Source organism: Corythoichthys intestinalis, chromosome 5 (assembly GCF_030265065.1).
Source record: "Corythoichthys intestinalis isolate RoL2023-P3 chromosome 5, ASM3026506v1, whole genome shotgun sequence".
Taxonomy (NCBI): Eukaryota; Metazoa; Chordata; class Actinopteri; order Syngnathiformes; family Syngnathidae; genus Corythoichthys; species Corythoichthys intestinalis.
In genome coordinates this window covers 22,554,080-22,576,839 of record NC_080399.1, presented here as the reverse complement: position 1 = coordinate 22,576,839, position 22,760 = coordinate 22,554,080, and the positions used below count along the sequence as shown (strand labels likewise).

General features: G+C 41.3%; 1 protein-coding gene across 3 annotated transcripts in view; it reads right to left on the bottom strand.

The window, feature by feature from the left end:
- Positions 1-11,314: 11,314 nt before the first annotated feature.
- Positions 11,315-22,760, bottom strand: part of foxb1a (forkhead box B1a) — a 46,852-nt gene continuing 35,406 nt past the window's right edge. For all 3 annotated transcript variants that reach the window (XM_057836623.1, XM_057836620.1, XM_057836622.1), the window contains 2 exons: positions 19,007-19,135; positions 11,315-14,368 (listed from right to left, as the gene is read on the bottom strand). In XM_057836623.1, the coding sequence (XP_057692606.1) occupies positions 13,190-14,134 (945 nt within the window). In that variant the 5' untranslated portion in view covers positions 14,135-14,368; positions 19,007-19,135 and the 3' untranslated portion in view covers positions 11,315-13,189. The remainder of the gene's footprint in view (positions 14,369-19,006; positions 19,136-22,760) is intronic.

Here is a 22,760-nt window from a genome sequence, read left to right as displayed (position 1 = left end):
GCCAAGTGAACGGATAAATGAGTCCAGGCGTTTTGCTTTGCTGCGTGCATTGGCATATTGACATGACTCATCATCGTCAGACTCGGATAACTGCAGCAGTTGGGTAAACCTCCATGCCATCCGTGGAATAAAATAAATAATAAATATCGGTGGAAACAGATTACGCTACACAAGCACTTTATTATGCTTGTTGTTAACACTTTTGTATGTAAATCTGATGTTGGTAAGTAGATTGTTTTCTTCTTGGAGATGAAATGCATGTGTAGCAGCTTAGCATTTTTTTACATAGCGTTTTGATAGTTGCCATCATATTTTTGGAATCAAAGCACCGTGTACAGAATTCAGGTCCTGAATCTTATATCGGAACTGCGTTCCTGCCCTGAATCTTATACCGGAACTGCGTTCCTGAGCGTTCTGGCCCACTTTCACCCCTGCATATATTTCCCACATGGGGTGTGGGTGTTAGTCTATATGTGAATATTATCTTAAAATGCTTCTTCCCTTTAACTGGCGCAAATGTGGAGTATTTTCTTTTTTTTTTTTTCTTTTTTTTTTATCTTCGTTTAAATTGATTAAGTGAAGTCTTCCTCAAGGTCATTATTTGAATTTGATCCTACAAAAAGCTAAACAAATACCGTAATTTCCCGAATATAACGCGGACTTTTTTTCCCCAAAATCAACTTGTAAAGTCATGGTGCGCATTATAAACGGGTACATGGATGGAGACAGATATATATATGTATTACATATATATATATATATAAAAACCGATTTTTTTTCATTGACACGGCCACGTTGTGTTGAAGAAACATATGCGGCGACCCGTTGCCGACCATTACGGTATGTGACGTCACCATTTTGTTTCGGTAATACTTCACTCTAATCGGCCGAATGATTTCGTCTGTGTTAAATTCTGCTTTTTTCACTCTTCATAAAGCACAGAATTTAGTTTCTTGAACTCATTTGAGTCGACGTTTATTGCAGCTCCACAATTCGGACCATAACAAATGTAAGGACACACACTTCCTGTGTCCGTCAACTATATCGGTCCCTCGGGAAACTCAAACCCAAAACACAATAGTTCCTTTTGTTACTGTCGTTTTGACAGCGATGACCTCTCACGGATTTCCGACTTACGTTCTCACTTTCATTTTACCGTATCAATCCATGGAAGAAACATTTATTCATCATGAGGAAACGAGCAAGTTATACAGCAGCCTTTAAAAGAAAAGTCACATCTGTTTTGTTTTCTCCTAGATTCTGGTAAGTTGGAGAAGTTGTCAAATCATATTATTACCGTAAATACTGTCAGTTTACGGTAATGTTTTGAACTACCAATGTGCTATGCTTGTGCTGTGTTTCACCAGTCAGTAAAATCACATCTCTGTATCTGTACACGACCTCTGTTTTCTTGTATTCTTCTATTTATTGGTGCTAAAATTAGGGTGCGCGTTATAAACGGGTACAATAATTTTCCCCAGATTTTACAAGTAAATTTGGGGTGCGCATTATACACGGGTGCGCCTTATATTCGGGAAATTACGGTATATAGAAAAGACCATTTTTATACAGGTTTTGTAATGCATCAGTTTAGATTGTGAAGATGTTTTTTCTCATTATTGGCCATAACTAAAAGGCACAGACAGCACCTTTATCATAAGCATCCCGACATGAAGTATGGTGTGTAATAAATTGAAAAAACACAATTTCATTTTTCTGATGGGCATATTCCCCAGTTTTGTACTTGAATACTAAATGAACAATTATCCCTCATGTGAAGGTCATGTTTATAACTTAATTGTGAATTTTTAAAAAAAAATCTCTTTTCTCCATGTTAAAATACAATTCCAAAAGCATCTCATTTAAATGACATTAAGCGACAACAATCCAGGTTCCAACTTCCTCCTTTCAATTGTCTTCAACGGTGCAATCTAATGATGTCGAAGAAAAGAAATTAGCCAACCATTGCGCGCTCCCTTTGACAAGTACCGTCATTAAAGCTTGGTCAACGCCAGGCTAATGCAATGCCCTGTGAAGCTCAGAGTGACACGCAGGCCTGCATACCCCTGTTTGTTATTTAGATGCTTATTTACACTTGTTGTCAGCGACATGCTGGAAACACAGCAGTGGCTTCCTCCATGGGCTGGGTAACAATGAGCTTTAGGGTACAGCCCAGCGAGGCATTTAGCCCTGGCCCTGCCCTGTCTCGAGAAGAGTGAGAAGAGGTTAACTGCCATATAAATCACGTTCTCCTCATACTTGAATAACTACGACACCGAAGGCTGTTTGTTTTCAGGCCTTAAATTTTTGTGGGATAGCTTTAAAAGCAAAAATCATGCATTTTCCACTTTGCAGGTCACAGACAGAAAAAGTTGGGTACACCAAAGTGAGCTGATTCTTAAAGTTCTGCTTTTGGCTCTTACATTGCATTTCATCATCTTGTGCTCACAAATTCAACGACCCCCAAAAAGGAAAAAAGGAGCGGCTGCTTTTTCAATGCTTCATCACAAAAACAAACTGTATCAAATTCAAAAGTCGGAATTACATTTTTTGATTTTGGATTTCCTTAAACCAGTCTTTTGCCAAAGCCTTGATGGTTGTCATTGCTAGTTTTGTTGTTGTTGTTTTTTTTAGCACATAAAGACAGTATCTTGAATGCTGACATTATATTTTAACATGCACAAATAATCCCAATTTCTGACTGCGTTTCCGAATCACATCCCCATCGCAATAGAGATTAGCAACAAGTGCATTGTGCCGTCGAGGTGCACAAAAATAACAGTTTAAATTCTGTGTCATCTGAAGCCTGTGTGGGTGTATGCACCCATTGTAGCTTTTTTTTGTCTGGTGACTTCCTGAGAAGACAAGCAGCATGTACGGAGGTATCAGCAGCTGCATACTACGTGCCTCTGATCCGGGCCGCTATTGACTTCCTGAGATTTGAATTAATTACTTGCTTCACAAGAGAAACTGGATTGCAGTGGGTACCCCCTAAGAAGTCCACTCATTCTTAGGAAACTGCCCCATGGACTTGCAGATGGTTTCACTGAGATGTGCTTTCCCATAGAGAACAATTACACTGGGGATTGTGGCACTGGCATAAACCTGGAGCACAGTCTCCATTCTGAACATCTCAAAACAGCCGTAGGGGAGGTTTGTGACTTAACATAAATTAGACCACCAGGGAACGGGCCAATGTGAAGTGGCGGAAGGGCGATATTGGAGATAAATGCACTTGTTCACACCTTTCTGCGGCACATTAGAAATTGAGACTGACGTTGAACCACATCAAGCTTACTGGTTAATGTAGACGGTCACAGTGTGAGGAAAAGTCTGCTTTTTTAAACAAGCATCACCACTTAGGGCACACTGAACCAAAAACAAATTGTGTTAAAAACAATTACCATTACCCTGTTTGAATAAATTAATGACTGACATTGAAAGTAATTTTTGAGTATATGATTGACAATAAATTTTCATGAGTCTGATTGATTCATTTAGAGAAAAAAAATCAGGATGCTAAATAGGCTTAGCTAAATATTGTTGCAAGGCAGCAGGGACGAACATAAATCACTCATAAGTACCAATTTACCATAGCAATCCATTTACTCACATGACATGTATCTGCTATGACAAGGACATTTCAGAGAAGACTGACTGTACATTTCTAAACATGAAATGCACAACATACGTGATGGTTGTTAAAAACTCAATTAGCAGAAAGTTTTTTTTCTAAAGTACTAAATACAGATGCTAAAAGAGCAGTGTGTACTTATTCTTTTCTAAATGCAAAAACTGAGTTTTAATGTTCAGATACAAAAAAATAAATAAATAAATAACGAGCTAAACAGGACTTGTGCAGTGTTGGTAGCGCTAAACATACATTTATTGCACTATTTCTTACTTTAAAGCTTAACTCTACAACTGTAAATAAAGAAGGTGATAGCATAACCAAGGACAACAGGCACTGTTGCAAATTTACAGTTTCATCGCCAACTGTATGACTGCAATGAGGACTAAAGCGCTATCACCAAAGGCCATATTAACTCATTTGCTCCCAAAAACGTATAAATATGTTATATTTAGGGCCTGAGCATCAACATGGTACGAAGGCCCCATTGTTCTGCAAAGGATTATTATTATTCTTTCTTCATGGCAAATGAAAATGGCCCATTTGGAGGTCTTAACATGCTCAAAAACTCACCAAAATTTGCACAAATATACGGATTGGCGAAAATTTCGATAATTTTGCAACGTTGTGAAAAAAATGTCAAAAAATGGCTCAGTGGCGCCCCCTGGATTTTTAAAAAAAAGGCCTCTCCATTTAGGTTTTTTCAACGTAGAGCGATGAAATTTGGGAAGTCGATACCTTGGGCCAAAATGCTTCAAAAAGTCTCTTGCACCCATATTCCAAACCCAACAGGAAATCGGGTATTTTGGATTGAATATTGAAAAACATGCCATTTTTGACGAAAACCAGGGTGCACGTTTGAGACCATTGCGCCGAGGCAGTTAGTTGGAGCCTCCTCAAAATTGGTGAGACTCTTCATGAGACATATGAGATGTTAAGTTATCAAAATGGTGAGTTTCCATTCACGGGCCTGACCTGGGCGGAGTACCAAAGTCGGACTTATTTGGGGATTATGGTTAGGGTTTAGGGTTAGGGCTTCTTCAGGGCAAATGAAAATGGCCAACTTGAAGTTCTGAACATGCTCGAAAACTCACTAAAATTTGCACATATCAAAATGGTGAGTTTTCATTCATTTTTGTGTGTTAGGGTTAGGGTTTAGGGTTCACACTCTGCTACTTCTTCTGTGGGAGAAAAAAATACTATGTACTTTTCAATGAAATATATTAGGGACAAATTGGTTAATCTGATGACAGCAGTGAAGAACTGCTTTGACTCATTAAGGCTGTTGCTTCACACTCTGCTACTTCATCTGTAGGAGAAAAACAGGATGATTTTTCATCGTGCCAAAGTCGATGGGGTGCCAAAGTCGGACATTTTTTTGACAAAACACCAAATTTAGAAAATGACTAATAACTCCCCCATACAACGTTCAATCTTTTTCATATTTGGCATGTACGTGATGTATCCCAGCCTGAACTCGACTTCATTGAAATATCATCCATTAGGCCTGGCGCCCCCTTCTGGGAAAAGGAAATGGCCTTTTTTACGAGACCGACTCCTCCTCGAAGCGAAAAAAACCTAATGACCCCCCCCAAAAAAATCACCGAAAAGAAATTGGAGAAATCAACACAGGACTCCAGAGGGCCCGTTGAGTCCTGCTTGCAGGGCTAGTTTTAATTGTTTGTGTCCCAAACACGTATTTATAAGTCTTTAACATTTTTTGTTGACAAGAGGCATCTCTAGGTTCTGATGCACCTAAACTGCAATGCACAATGCTCAAAACCCATTTTAAAGCAATAAAACTGGCCACTGGACGGCAATAGCGCATTTTGTAAGAACTTATCTCGGGCCAAGAAAGGAAATGAAGAAAAATAGTTAGGAAATGGAAGTTGGAGGGATCTTGTGAAGACGCGTGAGAAAAAGGTGGAGAACGATCGGGAAAAAAAGGCAAACGACACTGGACGAGTGTTTTGAAAAGAGAATGAAACCATCGTCAAAGAAGGATTAAAAAAAAAAAAAAAGTTTCCCCCATCTGCCGAGACGGCCACAACAGCATCAGGTTCCACACGCGTTCTGCGTAGCTCACGTTGCGTTACTCCTGAGCCCGGACTCATCAGATTACTGGGAGTCACCTCATTCAACCGGGAGCAGCCGAGAGCCTTCCCCGTTGTTATGTGTGCAAATAGTTCAACAGTTCAATAGTTTAGTTATGTGTAAATAAACTGTTACTTTGCGATCAAAAGCTCTATTTGTCTTGTTGTTTATGTAATTTTGTAGAACGAAAGCATTATTCAGATGTTTGGCATGTCACAAAAGCAAAAAATAGCTGTGTTAAAGTTATGTTTGAAATGTATGCTTTTACAAAAAGCTCAATTTCTCTGTTTTTTCATCAGAAATTGGAAAATTGCTCAAACTAAGCTATTTTCTAATGCTGATTTCTAAAGAATGGAAAAAAGATATGAACTTACTTTTTTCTGCTGAAAGAAGAGAGTCTAATCTTTCTTTTGGTGGGTTCCATGTTTATATAGCGATAGAACAGAATTTTCTGTGGGCCTTGCAAAATCAGTCAAAATCCAGTAAAACGGCAGGGAGCGAAGGGGGTTGCTCTGGTGAAAACGGCTGGGAGTGAATAAGTTAAACAAACACTCTGACAATACTCCCATCTCTCCTGTAAACTTCATACTTTTAACTTTGTCGGGACAAATCTGTGCTCTGTTCATGCTTTGCCTTCTGAAAGGAAGGAAAAGCCACGATAAGAGTCATTAATGAAGTGCAGAAACAATTACAGTGAGACTCTGCAGGGCTTGTGTAGCCTGAAAGGGATTAAGTTGCCGTAGCGTTTGTATTCTGTGCGCTTTCAATTGGCCTGGGTCTTGTGTTGGGTCTTGTTAGCGCTAGCAGCCCTGGTTTCTTCGCGTGAAGAGTACACTTGAGCTGTGATGAAGGATCCAGGAACGCAGAGTTTACCGGTGGCTGCTAATTAACCCCGCATTGTGTTCACTAACAAAGAGACCAAAGAACAAAGTAGAATTTCAATGCAAGAGATAATCACAATCACAATGAGTGCAGCGCTTCGATCATTCACTTAATAGGGATTTTCACACCAGCCTTGACAACATGAGATTGGATCAAAGACAGATGAAGTTGAATTAACAAAACAATGTAGCCTTGTTATGCAATAACAAACAGCCATCTGGGCCACCTCCCAATCGAAGCTTCCACGAGCATGGTGTGAAGAGGCAGGAGAAACTGCGACAAGATTTTATCAGGTAGTAGGAAAGAGGAGGAATGTTATCACATACGTAAAGACAAAAGAGGAAATGGACTCTGATCTAGGATGATTGTTGCGTTTCTTCTGTCCCAATGCCTGAATGGCAATTACCGCCGACTTCCTATCCAGCACGGTGCCCGCCCAGCCCCTCTGAGGACGCCTGACCCAGAGAGTTACCCAGAGGGGAGAAACAGGAGCTGTCAAAACTCACACCTCGTTGCTCCAGCTGTTGCCCCACGGGGCTAGCGCTGCGTAACTCTCGCTAATCAGCTCCTACGCATCTCAGCAAGTAACTGGCCCCGAGTGGATGAAGGCCCTTCTCACCTCTACTACTACTCTGTACACCTTTGAAGTCCTGTACAAGTGTTAGTTTATGGCAGGAGAGGCTATGATAAGATCCGAAAGAGTGGTGATAAATTTAGCTTCTTGTCACAAGTTTGAAAGGGGAAACAGCGGGCTGATAAAATCCACAGAATCAGTTACAGTTGTAACACGTCACAGCTAAAGCACTTGAGAAGGAAAAACGCTGTTATGGCAAATCTGTTAAGTACCTTCATTAACACCTCTTGTTTGTCTCAACTGGCTTCCCACACTCAAGTTCTGTATGAACAAGCATTTGGCTAGACTGCAGTGCCACCAGCAAGCACGCCCTTCACAAACGTGCACCGCCTCTATTAACCGAACTGGGGCGCTTCGATGTCGTTCATGTAAACACAGCGCTAAATAATGAAACAGCAGAAGACTTGTGAGAGACGTGTCAGATGTAATAGCTGCAGGTTGTCAAGGCTGGAGCCTCAAGTTTGATGGATGCCGTTCTGTTGGTTCTGTCTCACCTTGTCTCGACCCGCCCGACGTGCGCAGAGGCCAATAACAAGAGGTGTAACAAAAATGTCCACATGAACTTAAAATGGTATTATAAGCGCGGAGTGTTGTTGGGCCTGTGAACTCATATATCATATATCGCGTGTGGAAATGCACTTATAGTGTTTAAATTTGACCCTATTTGACGGCTTATGAAATGCTAACCTTTTGACTAACAGAATAGGCAAAATCCAAGACATTTGTCAGTATAGTAAGAAACTGGCCTTGTAATAGTTCTGAAATGGCTATTTGCCTTTCTGGATGTAACGGGAACTGAATGAGTGTTAAGAGCAGAGGTGGGTAGAGTAGCCCAAAATTTTACTCAAGTAAGAGTAGCGTTACTTTAAAAAAATATTACTCAAGTAAAAGTAAAAGTAGTCATCCAAAAAATGTACTCAAGTATAAGTAAAAAAGTATTTCGGGAAAAGAATGCCCAAGTCATGAGTAACATTTTGCCTAACTCCTTAAGATGTTTGATTTTTTTTTTTCAAGCAATGGTATTTTTTTCTATATGAACTCTCATTATTATACACCCCCCCCCCCCAAAAAAAAAACATTGAATCCGGCAAGAGAAAAACATCTACAGAAATTAAGCATTATTCGTCCAAAGCCCATAAGTGCCCTGTAGGGGAGAAAACATATTTCCTATTATGAAACTAAAAGGATTATATCTTCGGTTTTCCGTGGTCAATCGGTGCCAAAAAAAAATTGGGAGAGAAGTTAAAATCCGCGCTTTCGAGTCATGTTGATGGAGGCGCTCTATGTCAAATATATATATATATATATATATATTTTTTTTATACAGCGCTTTAAAGACGCCACGTGATTGAACAGGCCGGCATGATCATAGAACGGCAAGCTTGAGTCTGATTGGTATAATGGAGTCATATGATTATTGTTGCGACGTCTCATTGGTGAAACTGGTTGAGCCACTGTTGGTGTCTCTGTTAAAAAAAAAAAAAAAAAAAAAAACACAAGTAAAATCTAGTATGTAAAATGAAGAGTAAAAAATGTAATGACTAGTGTAGCCTAAAGTAGCGGGGTAAGAGTACCGTTTCTTTATCACAAATCTACTCGAGTAAATTTAGAAAGTATGGGTTAGTAAAACTACGCTTAGAAGTACATTTTTCTCAAAATGTTACACAAGTAAATGTAACGGAGTAAAAGAGTAATGCTTTACTACCCACCTCTGGGTAAAAGATACATAAATATTTTTAAAAATTAAATTTGTAACAAATAATAAAAACTTTCAAATAACTTGATAAGTGAGAAGTAAAACAAGTGTGACCTCTTGTTAAAAAGACAATGAAAAACTATACATGATTTTCCTAGCTTTACACATTATGCTGACAATTTAGTATGAGAATATCTTCACCCTGGTCGGATTTCCTTACAAAAGCAACATTTCTAAAGCCCTAAAACGATCAACTCTTGCAACAATATGACGCGAGATTTAATGATTTCTGTGAAAATGAAGATTTAAAACTAGGAATGTGTAATTCAAGAGGATGAAACTGTATCCCACCAATGAGAAGATGCAAATAAAATAGCTTGTAATAATATATATCATGTCAAGTTAAAGTGTTACGTGAATTTTGAAGAACACTGGAAAATTAACAAAACTGAAGAAAGGTTCAATGTTTTTGGCACATTGAAAAAATAGTTACAGACACATAAAACATAAAATATTCTCAAAATACATTGATACATTTTGCAAAATTTAATGTAGAATGTCTGCCATTTTTGAGAGTGTGCTCATATTATTGTGGAATGTGGAGGATACCAGTGTGACAGTCGGGTTGCTATAAGTTTTGGTAAATCCAACCCGAACAATATTCTGCTTAATTTATGTCAAGTGGGCCCTAAATTATTGGAAGAATGCACCAGCAATAATCAAGTGGAAATCAAGAAAATATGCAGCAAGTCAAAATCTCTTATGATGTCCACTGTCTGCTGCTGCAGTAGTTTTGCCACCCGCTGACATAATTTGTTTCACAGTCACCCGCCAGCAGCATGAATCAGATGTTGACACTCTAATTTCATGCACACACGGGTGTTTGGCTGAGCCAGCCCACGAAAGCTTTCGCCCTGCCCGCCACTACACCAACCCTTTGCCCTTATAATGTATTTAGTCTGGGATACCTGATGATTAAGCATAGCGTCAATGAGAGTCATTTTTATGTTATCAGATAAAATAAAAAGCTGACATGCAGCAAAAATGTTGTGATAAGATTTAGTGCAAATTCCTCAGAATTTAGAAGCACAGGGGGAACGTGGTTGTTCTCCTCTAGCTATCAAAAGGAGCATAAAGCATTAAATCTGTTTACAATCGTGCGAAGCTCTAAGGGAAATATTTGGTTAACTTTGTTGTTTTTATTTAAAAAGAAAAAAGGCTTGCAAGAAATTAAAACAGCCAGCAGGCACGTTTGAAAATGTCAAAGTCCTGCCCAAACTTGACACATTTGCAGAGGCTAATAGATGTGAGTTTGGTCCACATGTGATTATTTTTGCCTTCTTCCCCGCTGTGGGAAACCAGCCAGCTATACCTGCCGCTGTTTGCTGATGTCCTCATTCTTTCAGTATCAAGTGTGAACTGGTTTTCAACTTCAGTGACCAGCAGGTAAACATATGTATAGTATGTTGAGGGGGAGGAAGGAGAATCCCCACTATATCCTCTTTGTAACAAATGTGACAGCTTTCTTTTTGGCGTGAGCATAAATCCACAAGATAAACCCATAAACAAATAAGTTGTTTGCGGGAGCTAGACAACGGGCAGATTTTACGAAACACTCACATCCTCTTGACAAATAGCCAAACAATAAATACATAGTAAATAAAAACAGATACGTCTGTATCAGTTCCCCCATACTTGAGGTTAAGTTGAGTTTATTGCAGAGGCCAGAGCCTGCATGCATTAAGCAAATCATAAATTATACATGCTAATTACCTTGGGCCTCCACTTTAATGAATTATTTTAATTAAAACTACAAGACTGAGGTTTTGCATGCAGTCTATATTTCATCGCACGGCGGAGATGACCTTCGTCGTTGTCTAAGTGGAACATAGTGGCGCAACAAGGACAATGCCAACAACATTAGTGCAGGGGAATTATCAAATTAAAAGTTGCATCAGGAGTTGTTTTTTGCTTTTTCATGGAATTAATGACATGAAATGAGAAGTGGGTCAGAACGTCTTTGGTTTGGATTTTGTTAAATATGAATTTTGAAAGCTTGTCCCTCTACTTCAGACCTGTACCTTCCCAATTTCATCTCTGAAATAAAATGTGTTCTTCACTCTGTATTTCTATCACTTTTTTTCCCAAAAAAAAAAGAAAAAAAAACTGTCACTTTAGTTTTTTTTTTTTTTAATCTTTGCAGATAAATTGTACAGATATATACATTTCAATTCACCCAGCACTCACATTATCTTTTTGTGTACGGTGAAAACTTTGTTTTTAGATATCATACATAAAAAACCCGATTTTGAAAAATTATCCCAAGAACATAAAATGTTAAAATTCAAAAGTAAATATTTTGTTTGTTTTAAATTTGGATCATGTATGACATTGTGTTCAATTGATTTTATATACATTTAGGGTATTTTGAATATTTTAATTATTTGGTCCAAAAAAAAGGTTTGTAATGGATTGTCCAAGTCCTAACATCAGCAATCAATCAGGACTTAATGTTGCCCACACAACACAAAAGTGAATAGAAAAGTGACACTGTTGTACAAACAGGCCATGGGGGAGGGGTGGATTTAAATTCCAAAAGGGTCTCGCAGCTCGTTTCCTAGTTCCCCAGTCAGCAATGTGTTTGTGAAAAAAATCAGTCTTTTTGTCTTGCTGAAAAAGGCTAAATCTACATTGGTGGCCCAGTTGAAGTTTTCTATTCTTTGCACTTTCAATCCGAGTGAATGAAGTAGAATGAAGTGGCCCGATCGCCTTTATTTGATCTAGTCCATTGCATAAAGTGACGGAATGTATTTGTTTAATGCCTTACGATTGACTGACGAGTAATTGAGTTTGTTTGAAATAAGGTAGAAAATAAATAAATGGAGAAGAATGTTTTGTTAAACTGTTTAACTGCGACAATACAGGTGTATTTTTTTTGTTGGTTTGCTTGTTTGTTTGTTTCATTTTACGCGCATAATTTCTGCAAAATGTTATTTTTCCATTAGACGGTATTAAAAGTGGTGAAAATCTTGGGCGCAGATTGCTTGCTGTAATGTTTATTGTTCCACTTTTTCCCCTTCATTTAGCGCGCAGCTTGATGAATGAGCGCACTTGTGTGCGCTGTGGCCATGCCATGGCTGCACCGTGCATTCTAATGGAGAGCACAAATCATGTCTTTCTGCTTCGAGGAAAGGACCCCCGCTCGGAAATCATACAGGTTGGGATGCCACTTAAGCAAACTGATAATAGCAATTGTTAACGTTGAGGGGAAAAAAATAATTATAGCACGGGCAGATGGTTCAATTGAGAGCTCGTTTCGATTTGTGATTGACTTAATTAAACGAAAATGATAACAGAAATTATAATAATAACAAGAAACATTTTTGATTGTTTACTTCACTTTTAATGAGAAAATATTTGGATGACCTTTTTTTCCCCAATTAATTGCAGACTGTTTGCACACTTTTCAAAAGCACGCATGCTTGTAAAACAAAGAAGTGGGATAAACAAAACAAAAAAAAACATGAACATTAACACATTTTTTTAAAGTTTAGAATGCATGCTTCACTTGAAAAAAAACCGTACAAATTTACAGCAACTGATGCACGTGGTCACCACAGCCTTTTTAAATTAAATGCTTCACAGAACACTATTTTTTTTCCTGGAAAATAGATATCTAAAACGTATAACTAAAAAGTGCATTTTACAACATTTCAGTATCAGTTATTTGCGATATTCACATCTTGCATTTTGAGCACGTCACATTTATATATTTTTTTCAATACTGGAATGATTTTCTCTTTTTTTGAGAGGCGGTTGTTTTTGTTTCTTTTTTTTAACATGGGAAATCTAGCCTATTTGGTATACCCTCGCCCATCACTCTATTATTAGAGGAGAGCGTCAGTGTTATTTATTAACGTTACAGTAGTCACACAGAAAAGTGTGCAAAAGTTTTGCGCGTATAAAACGGAAAGCTCCATATAGGGCCTTAACGAAACTTCAACGTGTTGAAGTCAACGTGAAACTTTTCAAATAATTTATATTTTCTTGAAGAGCAATACTGCGAGATTGTGTGCTGGATATTTTAGGACACGATTTAAAGCGACACATTCAACATATACACAAGTGAATCAATATGCAACTCGCCTTGAATAGAGTCCGACGTACGACACACACATATATAAACTTTGGGTTCGCAACCAGTAGTTCGTTTTGTCCGATGAAGGGAGAGGAGGGACGGGGGTCCATTTGGTCAGTGCACCGCCACCGACTGCAGGGTGGCCGGGCTGGTGAGCGTCTCGTTGGGGGCGGCGGGGCTGCTTTGGCTGGTGGCAGTCTGTGGGGAGGTCGGGCTCAGAGACTGGGGCGAGTTGGACAGGAAGGCGGGCAAGTGGTGCGGGAGCGCCGAGAAGCCGGCCATGGATGTCGGCGTGGGCTTGATGGGCACCGGGATGGCCGGGAGAGTCTGCGCCCCGTGACACAGGGACTTGATGGGCACGCCGTACGCGCTGTAGTCGCTGGGTGCCATGGAGATGGGCGCCGCCGTGTCCATCACGCTACTATTGTACATGTGCGGCCAGGCCGTGGTGAGTTGGTTGTGCAGCGGGTAGCCGGCGGACATGGACTGCATGGTGGAGAAGGCCAAGCTCCCCGGGACTTTATACTCTCTGGCGATAATGTTCTCGATGGCGAACGGGTGCTTGAACGTGGAGGTCTGGGACACCCCCAGGTTGTAGGTGGACATCTGGGGCAGGTGAGTGCCGGTTGCCGCCTGCAGGGCACTCAGACGCAGCTTGGCCTGCTGCTGGAGGTAGTGGGCGGCGTCCGACTGCTTGCTGGGGGCCAAGTGGTCGGAAGCGCCGAGCACCTTGAAGCGCTTACGGCGTCTCAAGAAACTGCCGTTCTCGAACATGTCCCCGCAGCTGGGGTGCAGCGCCCAGAAGCTGCCTTTACCCGGTTGGTCGGGACGCCGCGGGATTTTGATGAAGCAGTCGTTGAAGGACAAGTTGTGTCTTAACGAGTTCTGCCACCGCTGCGTGTTTTCTCGGTAGTAGGGGAATCGATCCATGATGAACTTGTAGATTTCACTCAAGGGGAGCATCTTCTCCGGGCAGCTCTGGATGGCCATGGCCGTGAGAGAGATGTACGAGTACGGAGGCTTCTGGTCGCTGTACGTGTTTCTCCCAGGACGAGGCATCCTCGTTATAGCTTTCGCCCCCTCCCCAAAAAAAGCAAGGAGAAAAAAGTAGTGACCCTTAATTCCTCGGTGCGAGTTTCTTCATGCAGGACTTTTTTTCCTAGCCCGCGCGTCTGTATGTCTTCGGAGAGAGGGGCGTCTTTTCTCGGCTCGTCCCGCTAGAGGAGCTCACAAGACTTCATTGGGCCGTCCCGGACTGAGTGGCTGATGCCTCCATGGCCCTCCTCGAACCATCTGATAGTTTTATGTAGTGACATGAGCAGAAAAGACCCCCGCCGAGGCGCTTCCATTAATGTGCCACCTCTTTGCTATCACATGACAATTGCCATGGGAGGAGGAGGAGGTGGAAAAAGGAGGAGGATGAGGGAGGGGGCGAGGGAGGAAGGCATAATCTGGTTTCATTTACACCTATTTACATGGACACCTTGGGCCAATGGAAATCATTTCCATTTGAAGACAGAAAAGGGGTGAAAAGGCTCGGCAGCCGGAATTGAACTGCGATGGCACTCAGTGTGTGCAGGTATGCGCGTATGCTTGACACTTGCACAGATATTTCACAACAGTACAGCGGCATTTGAAGTTTGGGTTTTTTTAAAGGGGAATTTTGCACGTAATATTTATCAATATTTATTAAATGGATGTGCGTAATTTCATTAGTATATTTTTTTAATTATCTATAATAATCATTTTTGTTTTAAAAAAAAAAAAAAAAAGAACATGAATAATTTTTAAAATTGATAATACAAATAAGTGTTAGAAATTAATTCCCACAACCATTTTCTGTTTAACAATTGGATGAATTTATTGTTCCATTGTTTCCCAAAAATGCACAGTAAACATTTTCGAGGAAGTGAATGGCATGAAAACATTTGGAACACAATGCAAACAATGCTGTTCAAACTCCAAACTTCATGAGGCAATCAGTCCCATTGTGTTTATGGAAAGCAGAGTGAAAGTACTTCAGGAATGCAAATAAACCCTTGAAGATGGTGTGGTGGAAAACTGTATAAAATATCCATAAGTCAATTATATGAATGTGGAAACCAAATGGGAAGCCTATTTTGAACGACTGCTATTCAAGCTTTTTGGGGGGGAAGTAGGGGGGCACGCAGGGCCACCTTTCCGCTTGGAGGGTTTGCAATGGCGAGGACCACACACACGCACACGCAGATTTGCTCATAATTTATGCTAATTCCAAAAGCTCACCCCCTCGCCACCGTCACCACCACCGCCACCCCAATAAATCCACAATGCATCCCATCACCAGTCTGACGGATTACAGAAAAGAATCGCATTGCGGGGGACATTTTGGGCAAAAAAAAAAGAAAGAAAGCAGAGGCTGCCCCTGAAAGAGCATCCTCTTGGCTCAAAATACACAAAGACAAATTGATTTTTTTAAAAAATATTAACAGTAAAAAAAAAAAATTGGGGTGTGCAGTGAAAACTTAAAACATATTTTAAAGAGTATGTGGTTTTTTTTAAGGGAGGGAAGGGGGTCTTCCCCTGCAGAGTGGCTTTTAACACCTGTCAGTTCCTATTAATGTTCAGCCCAAAAGGTTTTGTGCAAAAGGAAGTGCGAATAATGACAACACATCGCCATGGATAAACAACTTTTGACACCCATTCAGTCGTGAATTTACTATTTTAAAATAAGAAAGGGAGGGAGGGGGCTATTATTGTATTTAATTCGTGCGCGTAAAAGTCAATCGCATCATCTGGAATTGACGCTCATTTTATTCTGTAACTGTTGTAAATGTCAAGAGTGCTTTTACGCCTCATTCTTTTTTACGCATATGGTCCTATTATTGCAATGATTAATCTTTGTCTATTTTATTCGTTTACGTTCAGTTAAAAAAAAGGTTGGGTTTTTTTGTTTTGTTTTTGTTGTTGTCACACAAAAAGTGTGCTTCAAACTAATGGGATATCAGCATAGGGTCCGTGTCCAGTGCGCACACTGAAAATACCACCATGACTCTGATTGTGAATAGGCTCTCAAGCTGCACCCATCTCCCGAGTTCAAGCAGCAGTAGATCAAGCCTGCACTATGTTTGGTCATTTGTAGGAAAAAAAAAAACGAACAAAGGTTGGGATAAGCCAAATTGCATTGCACTTGTGAACCGTGCCTCAGTCTGAAGTATCCTTTATAAGCAGGAGGGGGGTACACCCAAGAACAATTTTGTGCAAGGTTTAAAAAAATAAAAAAAGAGGAGGGGAAAACAAAGGGCACTCTCTGCAACATCTTAAAGTAGAGTAGTGAGGCGTGACATTCCCAGGGTGACGAGACACAATAGCCGAGGTCACGGGGATGAAAAAGAGAATCAAACAGCCACTTTCACACGTCTGCCCTCCTCTGCCGCGCCGAGTAACACAATAGGAAACAAATGTTGTTAAAAGAGGATCGATGCCATTCATCCTAAAGCAGCGAATGATAGCCAAACAATATTGTCACACACTGAAGCCGGTTGAGATATGCTGCCACCCAGAGTCACGCAGGGGTGGGAAAAAAACACGCGTTTTTATGGAACCATTAAGGGCGGAGAGTGGTACTTAATACACATAGAATGGGGATGAGCTCATAAACATTGATAAATGCAAATATTGCAGCTCAATCACAATTTGTATGTAATGCATAATTTGGGGCCATTTGTCGTTTTACTCAATCCAACACGTATGTTTTTGCAACATTCAAAATATTGCCTGAGTGTGAAATTTTATTATTCGTTATTTTGTATTTTTTTGTTTCATATTTTATTCCTTTATACAAATTATTGTGCATTCTCTTTTTTACCTCAATGTATAATTTCCCCTTGTGCAAGTCATAAATTAGTCGAATGAATTCAAGGTTCTACGTTTTCATTTCACTCGAAAAACATGATAATTAATTGCAATACGTGAATATATAAAACTGATGCAGGAAAAAAAAGTATGAGCGAGGATTTAAAGAGATTTGTCATGGCTTGCGCATTAGTGTGGGAGCCATAAGAGAAAACAATTTCCATGTCAACCAATAGGTCCAGCTTCTAATTAAGTCCGCGGTGATTTCAGCCCCCGGAGATGTTTTACGGTGCAATTAAGGACGCTCTGATGGTAAAGTATGAATATTCAGCAGAATGACAATTAATTAGCAGACGGAGGGCCCTCATAAGGAGCTCCTCAATGCCAAATTTAGCCCATGTGACGGGACACTCGCACTTCTTAAAGGCCATCCTCACGAGCTAAGAGGAGAGTGGCGCTGCGTGAAAACATCATCTGGTATAATGTTATTTTTTTGCCGTGCTTTTCTCTTTTATTATATGTCATCAAACAAACGAGATCAGTGTTCCTCGTCCCACTCCATTTGTTGTTTTGTACGGCGAGACATAAGAGGGAGTACCTGGAAAAAGACCTCGGGGCTTTCAGAGCATATGCTCGGATTATGCTTAATGGTCTAATTACATAAATTAGGCATTCATTATACGGTACATCATCTGTAACTGATATCTCAATTGTGCGGAGGCGGGAACGTCTAATTCAATTTGTACTTGTGCGTTTTTATCCAGTTTAATGTTTAGGGAAATTAGGAAGAAAGAGATATTTTTAAAAAAATAATTATAATAATTTATTGTGTTTCTTTAAAAAAATAATTTACACTATAGCTTTAAGCATTTTTTTTTTAAATTTTGAACTAGCTCAAATCCAATAGTAATTGGTAGCAGTTTCACTATATGACCATAAGATGGGGACAATCAAGGGAGTTGCATTAAATAGCTGTTTATTTACACTGGGTGATATAGCAACGATTTATTGTGAAATTTACTGAAAGTGTGATTCTAATTTATTTGTTTTGTTATTATTGTGGTTTTAACTGAAGTAAGTTATGAAATGGAATGCCTCGCAAATAAGTTCAGCCATAATATCATAGACACCTGGGATATTTCGTACCCACATGACCACAATAATAAAAATATTGTAGTGTCAATCAAACCACAACAGGATCATCTTGGAAAGTCAGATGTACAGCAATCAAAGCGTGTGTGAGCGTGTGTGTGTGAAGGGCTCTCCCAGATCATTGACTCCATATGGCGAGAAACAGCAGGACTGATGAGTGCACTACCTGAGGTCCATGTTTGTGCTGCCGACTGGAACCAAAACAGAGACCCCCCGCATGCCCCTCAACCCACCGCACGATTCATTACAGACAAGACAGCACGCTCGTACGTTCATTTCATCATTTAGCTTTTTTCCATCTTATTCTGACACACGTCTGCCTAACAACAAATCATCCTATTAAACTACGCATGATAGTTATCGGCTGACAGATAAGAGAGGAGAAACAAAGAGGCTGGTGAAAGCAAGGAGATGTAAATGGGGGAGGAAGATGAGAGGAAAAAACAGAATAACAATGTGACAGTCCATTTCAATGCTACGGAAAGCAGGAGGCCGTCATTACTATACAATGTTTCGTAACGAAAAGCTTTTACATGAATGATAATTATGCAGATTCCAGGCTCCATTGCTGAAAATGAGCGAATAATGCAATATCAAGGCACATTGCGATCATAATATATTAACAATAATCTCAACAGGAGAGTGAACTTTCACCGTAAAGCAGGGTGATAAAAAAGGGCTATTATGCACAGGAGGGGGAGAAAAAATATGAATTAAGCTCAGTCACAAAGCGTTACATTTCGGAGCGGATAAAAATTAGATGGGGGCTTTGAGCTGCGCAATGAGAAATGGGATCACAGGATGAAATAATATTAATGGAAGGATAAAGACGGAGGAAGAGGGCTTTGAAAATCATAACTACTCGGCAATGATGATGTGGGGAAACATCAAACGTGACATAAGCAGTGAAGAGCTCTAAATGGATTGATATAGTGGGTCACTTACAGTTTGACCCCTGTGGGTCAAAGTTGTGGGTTTAACCTCCAACCTCGCTTCTCTCAGTTGCCCTCACTTTTCTATTATCTTTTCATCACCTCATAGAGAACTGCTGGCAGGTTCAAATGCGCCGTTTACCTGAAATTAATCAAAAGAATTAAGGTTAAAAAGATTAGTGATCATTTAGTTGACATTGGTGTTCATTAGACCGCTACAGCAATGCCACAAACAAGTCATTCACTCCTTTGGGGATTTAAGACATCAGGCAAATCCTTTTTTTATTGTGTGCTTTTGTGGTTGGAAGGCATGGCGGTCTTTTGTGCAGCTTGTGTTCATCCAGACCTTGGCAGTGATCGGAACACACTTAACCAACTGGGACCAAATGAGGGGCATTTTCTTTCCGTCTTTCATCTTATACATGGGGGAAAAACTCAAATCTCCAAGGATGGCTAACCAAGCCAAAGACCAGAACAACACAATACATAATAATAATAAAAATATGAAAGGTGTTTATCACACTAATAAACAAAAACACACGTCTAATGGTGGGGAAACCCACGGGGAAGGTAATACTGTACACTATATATGTTTGGATTTAAACTCTCAAAATAGTTGTGAAAAGTTTGCGAACATAATTATTGTCCAGACATCTAGTTGTCTCAGTAAAACAGACAAGACAATGTGATTTTACCTACAGACTATCATTTAGTGTTGAAGGAGTTTGCTGCTTTAAACCTGATTGCAAGATTTAAAAATAGCCTCATTTCACCAATCCCTGCTGCTCAAGTCACTGCTCAAAGATTGGAAACATGCACTGCAAATAAGCCAAAGTTAGCCACGGCTGCAGTGATGCATATCATAGTCGTGCTCCTAAAACACAAAATATTCTTGGTTTTGATGGAAAAGCATCCTCGTTTGCTGGCACCCACAATGTATTCTCCTGGGACGCTGGGGTTACAGGGGTTGGCACGAGTGAGCAGTGTGGAATGTGGTCTCCAAATACCCATTTCATTGTGCAGAACTCCTTGGCCAAATTCACGCGATCTGCCCATTACATCTACATCCTTATGCCAACTGTGTGTCAACCTTCCACTGAGCAAACTACTTCCACTTTCTGTCAGGTAAAGGAAAACTAGTGCAAAGAAACACATTAATGTTTTAAAGGGAATGGAAAGAAGCCTGCCCATTTATGCTAGTGCGTAAGAGGTATGTAAGTGAAGCAACCCTCCTGATTTCCAAAGCGATTCCTTGTGTCTGTCCTTGAAATTACAAACCACAAATCCCTCTTAGGCACATACGTGTGCTGGTCTAGATTTAGATGACATACAAAAAAAGTGTCCTTGGACTTACAGAGGTATGAAAAAGTATCTGAACACTTTGGAATTTCTCACATTTCTGCATAAAATCACCATCAAATGTGATCTGAGCTTTGTCAAAATCACACTGATGAAAAATCGGTGTCTGCTTTAACTAAAACCACCCAAACATTTATAGGTTTTCATATTTTAATGAGGATAGTATGCAAGCAATGACAGAAGGGGGAAAATAAGTAAGTGAACCATCACATTTAATATTTTTTGGCCCTCCCTTTGGCAGCAATAACTTCAACCAGACGCTTCCTATAGCTTCAGATCAGTCTGGCACATTGATCAGAACTAATCTTAGGCCATTCATCTCTACAAAATTGCTGTAGTTCAGTCAGATTACCGTGATGTTTGGCAAGAATCGCTGCCTTTAGGTCTTTCCACAGCATCTCAATGGGGTTCAAGTCTAAACTTTGCCTTGGCCACTCCAGAATGTGTGTTTTGTTCTTCCGAAACCATTCTGAAGTTGATTTACTTCTGTGTTTTGGATCATTGTCTTGTTACAGCATCCATCCTCTTTTTAGCTTCAACTGTCTGTCAGACAGCCTCAGGTTTTCCCGCAAAACATCCTGATAAAATTTTGAATTCATTCTTCCATTGATGATTGCAAGTTGTCCAGGCCCCGAAGCAGCCTAAACAGCCCCAAATCATGATGCTCCCTCCCCCATGCTTCACGGTGGGGATGAGGTGTTGAACACCATTCTTGGCCATAGTTTTACATATAGTTGATGTGTGCAGAGATATTGGACTGTGCCAGTGATTTCTGTAAGTCTTTAGCAGACACTCTAGGGTTCTTTTTTACCTCTCTGAGTATTCTGCAGTGAAATCTTGGCGTTGTCTTTGGTGGACGGCCACTAATTCAGAGAGAAGCAACAGTGCCAAACTCTCTCCATTTGTAGACAACTTCTCTGATTGTCGATTGACGAACATCCAGACTTTTAGAGATGGTGTTGTATCCTTTCCCAGCTTTATACAAATAAACAATCCTTGATTGCAGGTCTTCGGACAGCTCATTTGACCGAGCCATGATGCACATCAGACAATGCTTCTCATCAAGACAATACCAGGCTGGGCAGAAGCTCCATGCTGCGGTCCCACTGCCCCAAGCCAAGCTCTCCTATTTTAATGCATACATTGCACTACCCTCCCCTCACACCCCCATCACGGTGCTGGGTGATGGCTGCCAGTTGGGAACCTGGCAGCCACAGTAATAGGGTGGTAGGTGGGTCCCACACTTTTTCTATATGGCGTGGCTCCTGGGGTGTGGCCTCCCCTCTGCCTCGGCTGCCGGCCGCGGGAGTAGGTTGGGGGGTCGGGTCTCCGATCTTGCATCGCCCCGTGGCAGTTCCTGGGCGTTCTCCTGCCTCCGCCTTCCCCTCTCTTCTCTGGCTGGGCATCCGCCCTGCGCTCCGTCACGGGTCGCTGGCTGGGCGCCGGTGTATCAGCGGGGTGTCGCCTGCACCGGTGGGGGACCCTGCCTTGCCTGGGGCTTGGTGGGCCGCTGGGGGTCCCGTGGCGTGTCGTGCCGGTTGGGGGGCTGCGGCTGTGGCTCGTGGCCCGGGTGGGCGGGTGTGGGTGGGTGTAGGCGTGGGGTTGGTGATGCGTCCCCTCCTGCCATCCCTGAAGGCTGGTTGATGGGTGCGCGGATGGCCCGGGGGACCACCCTGGGTCCCGGGGGGGGGACGATGGCTCCTTTGCTGGGCTGCGGGAGGAGGGATGGGCTGCGCATGGCCCCCCGCCCCCCCGCCCGCCCGCCCTCCCTCCCCGGGCTGGCTGGGTGGGGGCCGTGGCCCTGGGTTGGCGCCCGCGCGGCTTCTCCGCCCGTCTGCGTGGCTGTCGCGCGCCCGGTGGGGCCTGCGTGCTGCTGGATGTGGTAGGGCATGCTCTGGTTGGGGGTCCCGGTGCCGGGATTGGCGATGCGGTGGCGTAGGGTTGGTCGCCAACGGGCTTACACTCATAAGAGATTCACACGATTACTGGGTTCTAGATCACAGAACTGATTTGTGTACACTCTACCCCTTTCAATCACTTAGTTTATAGACACCCCCACCCCCATTCTCCTCTTTCACTGGCCAATAGGCCCCCACATGGTGTAAACCGGAAATACATCTCGCTGACGATAGCACCAGCATATTATTAACTAGTTTAGATGTTCAATGTATTTCTAGTTGTTGTTTGTGTATGTGTTTCTTTTCCTTCTTCTCTTGTATTTCTTTTCTTCTGTCCCCCCATAATCCCTTCCTGTTCGCTGCTTTGTCATAATAAAAAGGTATTTTGAATGATCACAATGGGAGTATGTCAGACTCTCAATGTGAAACATTAAAACTGTTCAGAATCCGGGCACTTAGACTTCCATTCTCTGTGTCAAACAGCTGAACAGGACAGGTTTTAAAAAAAAA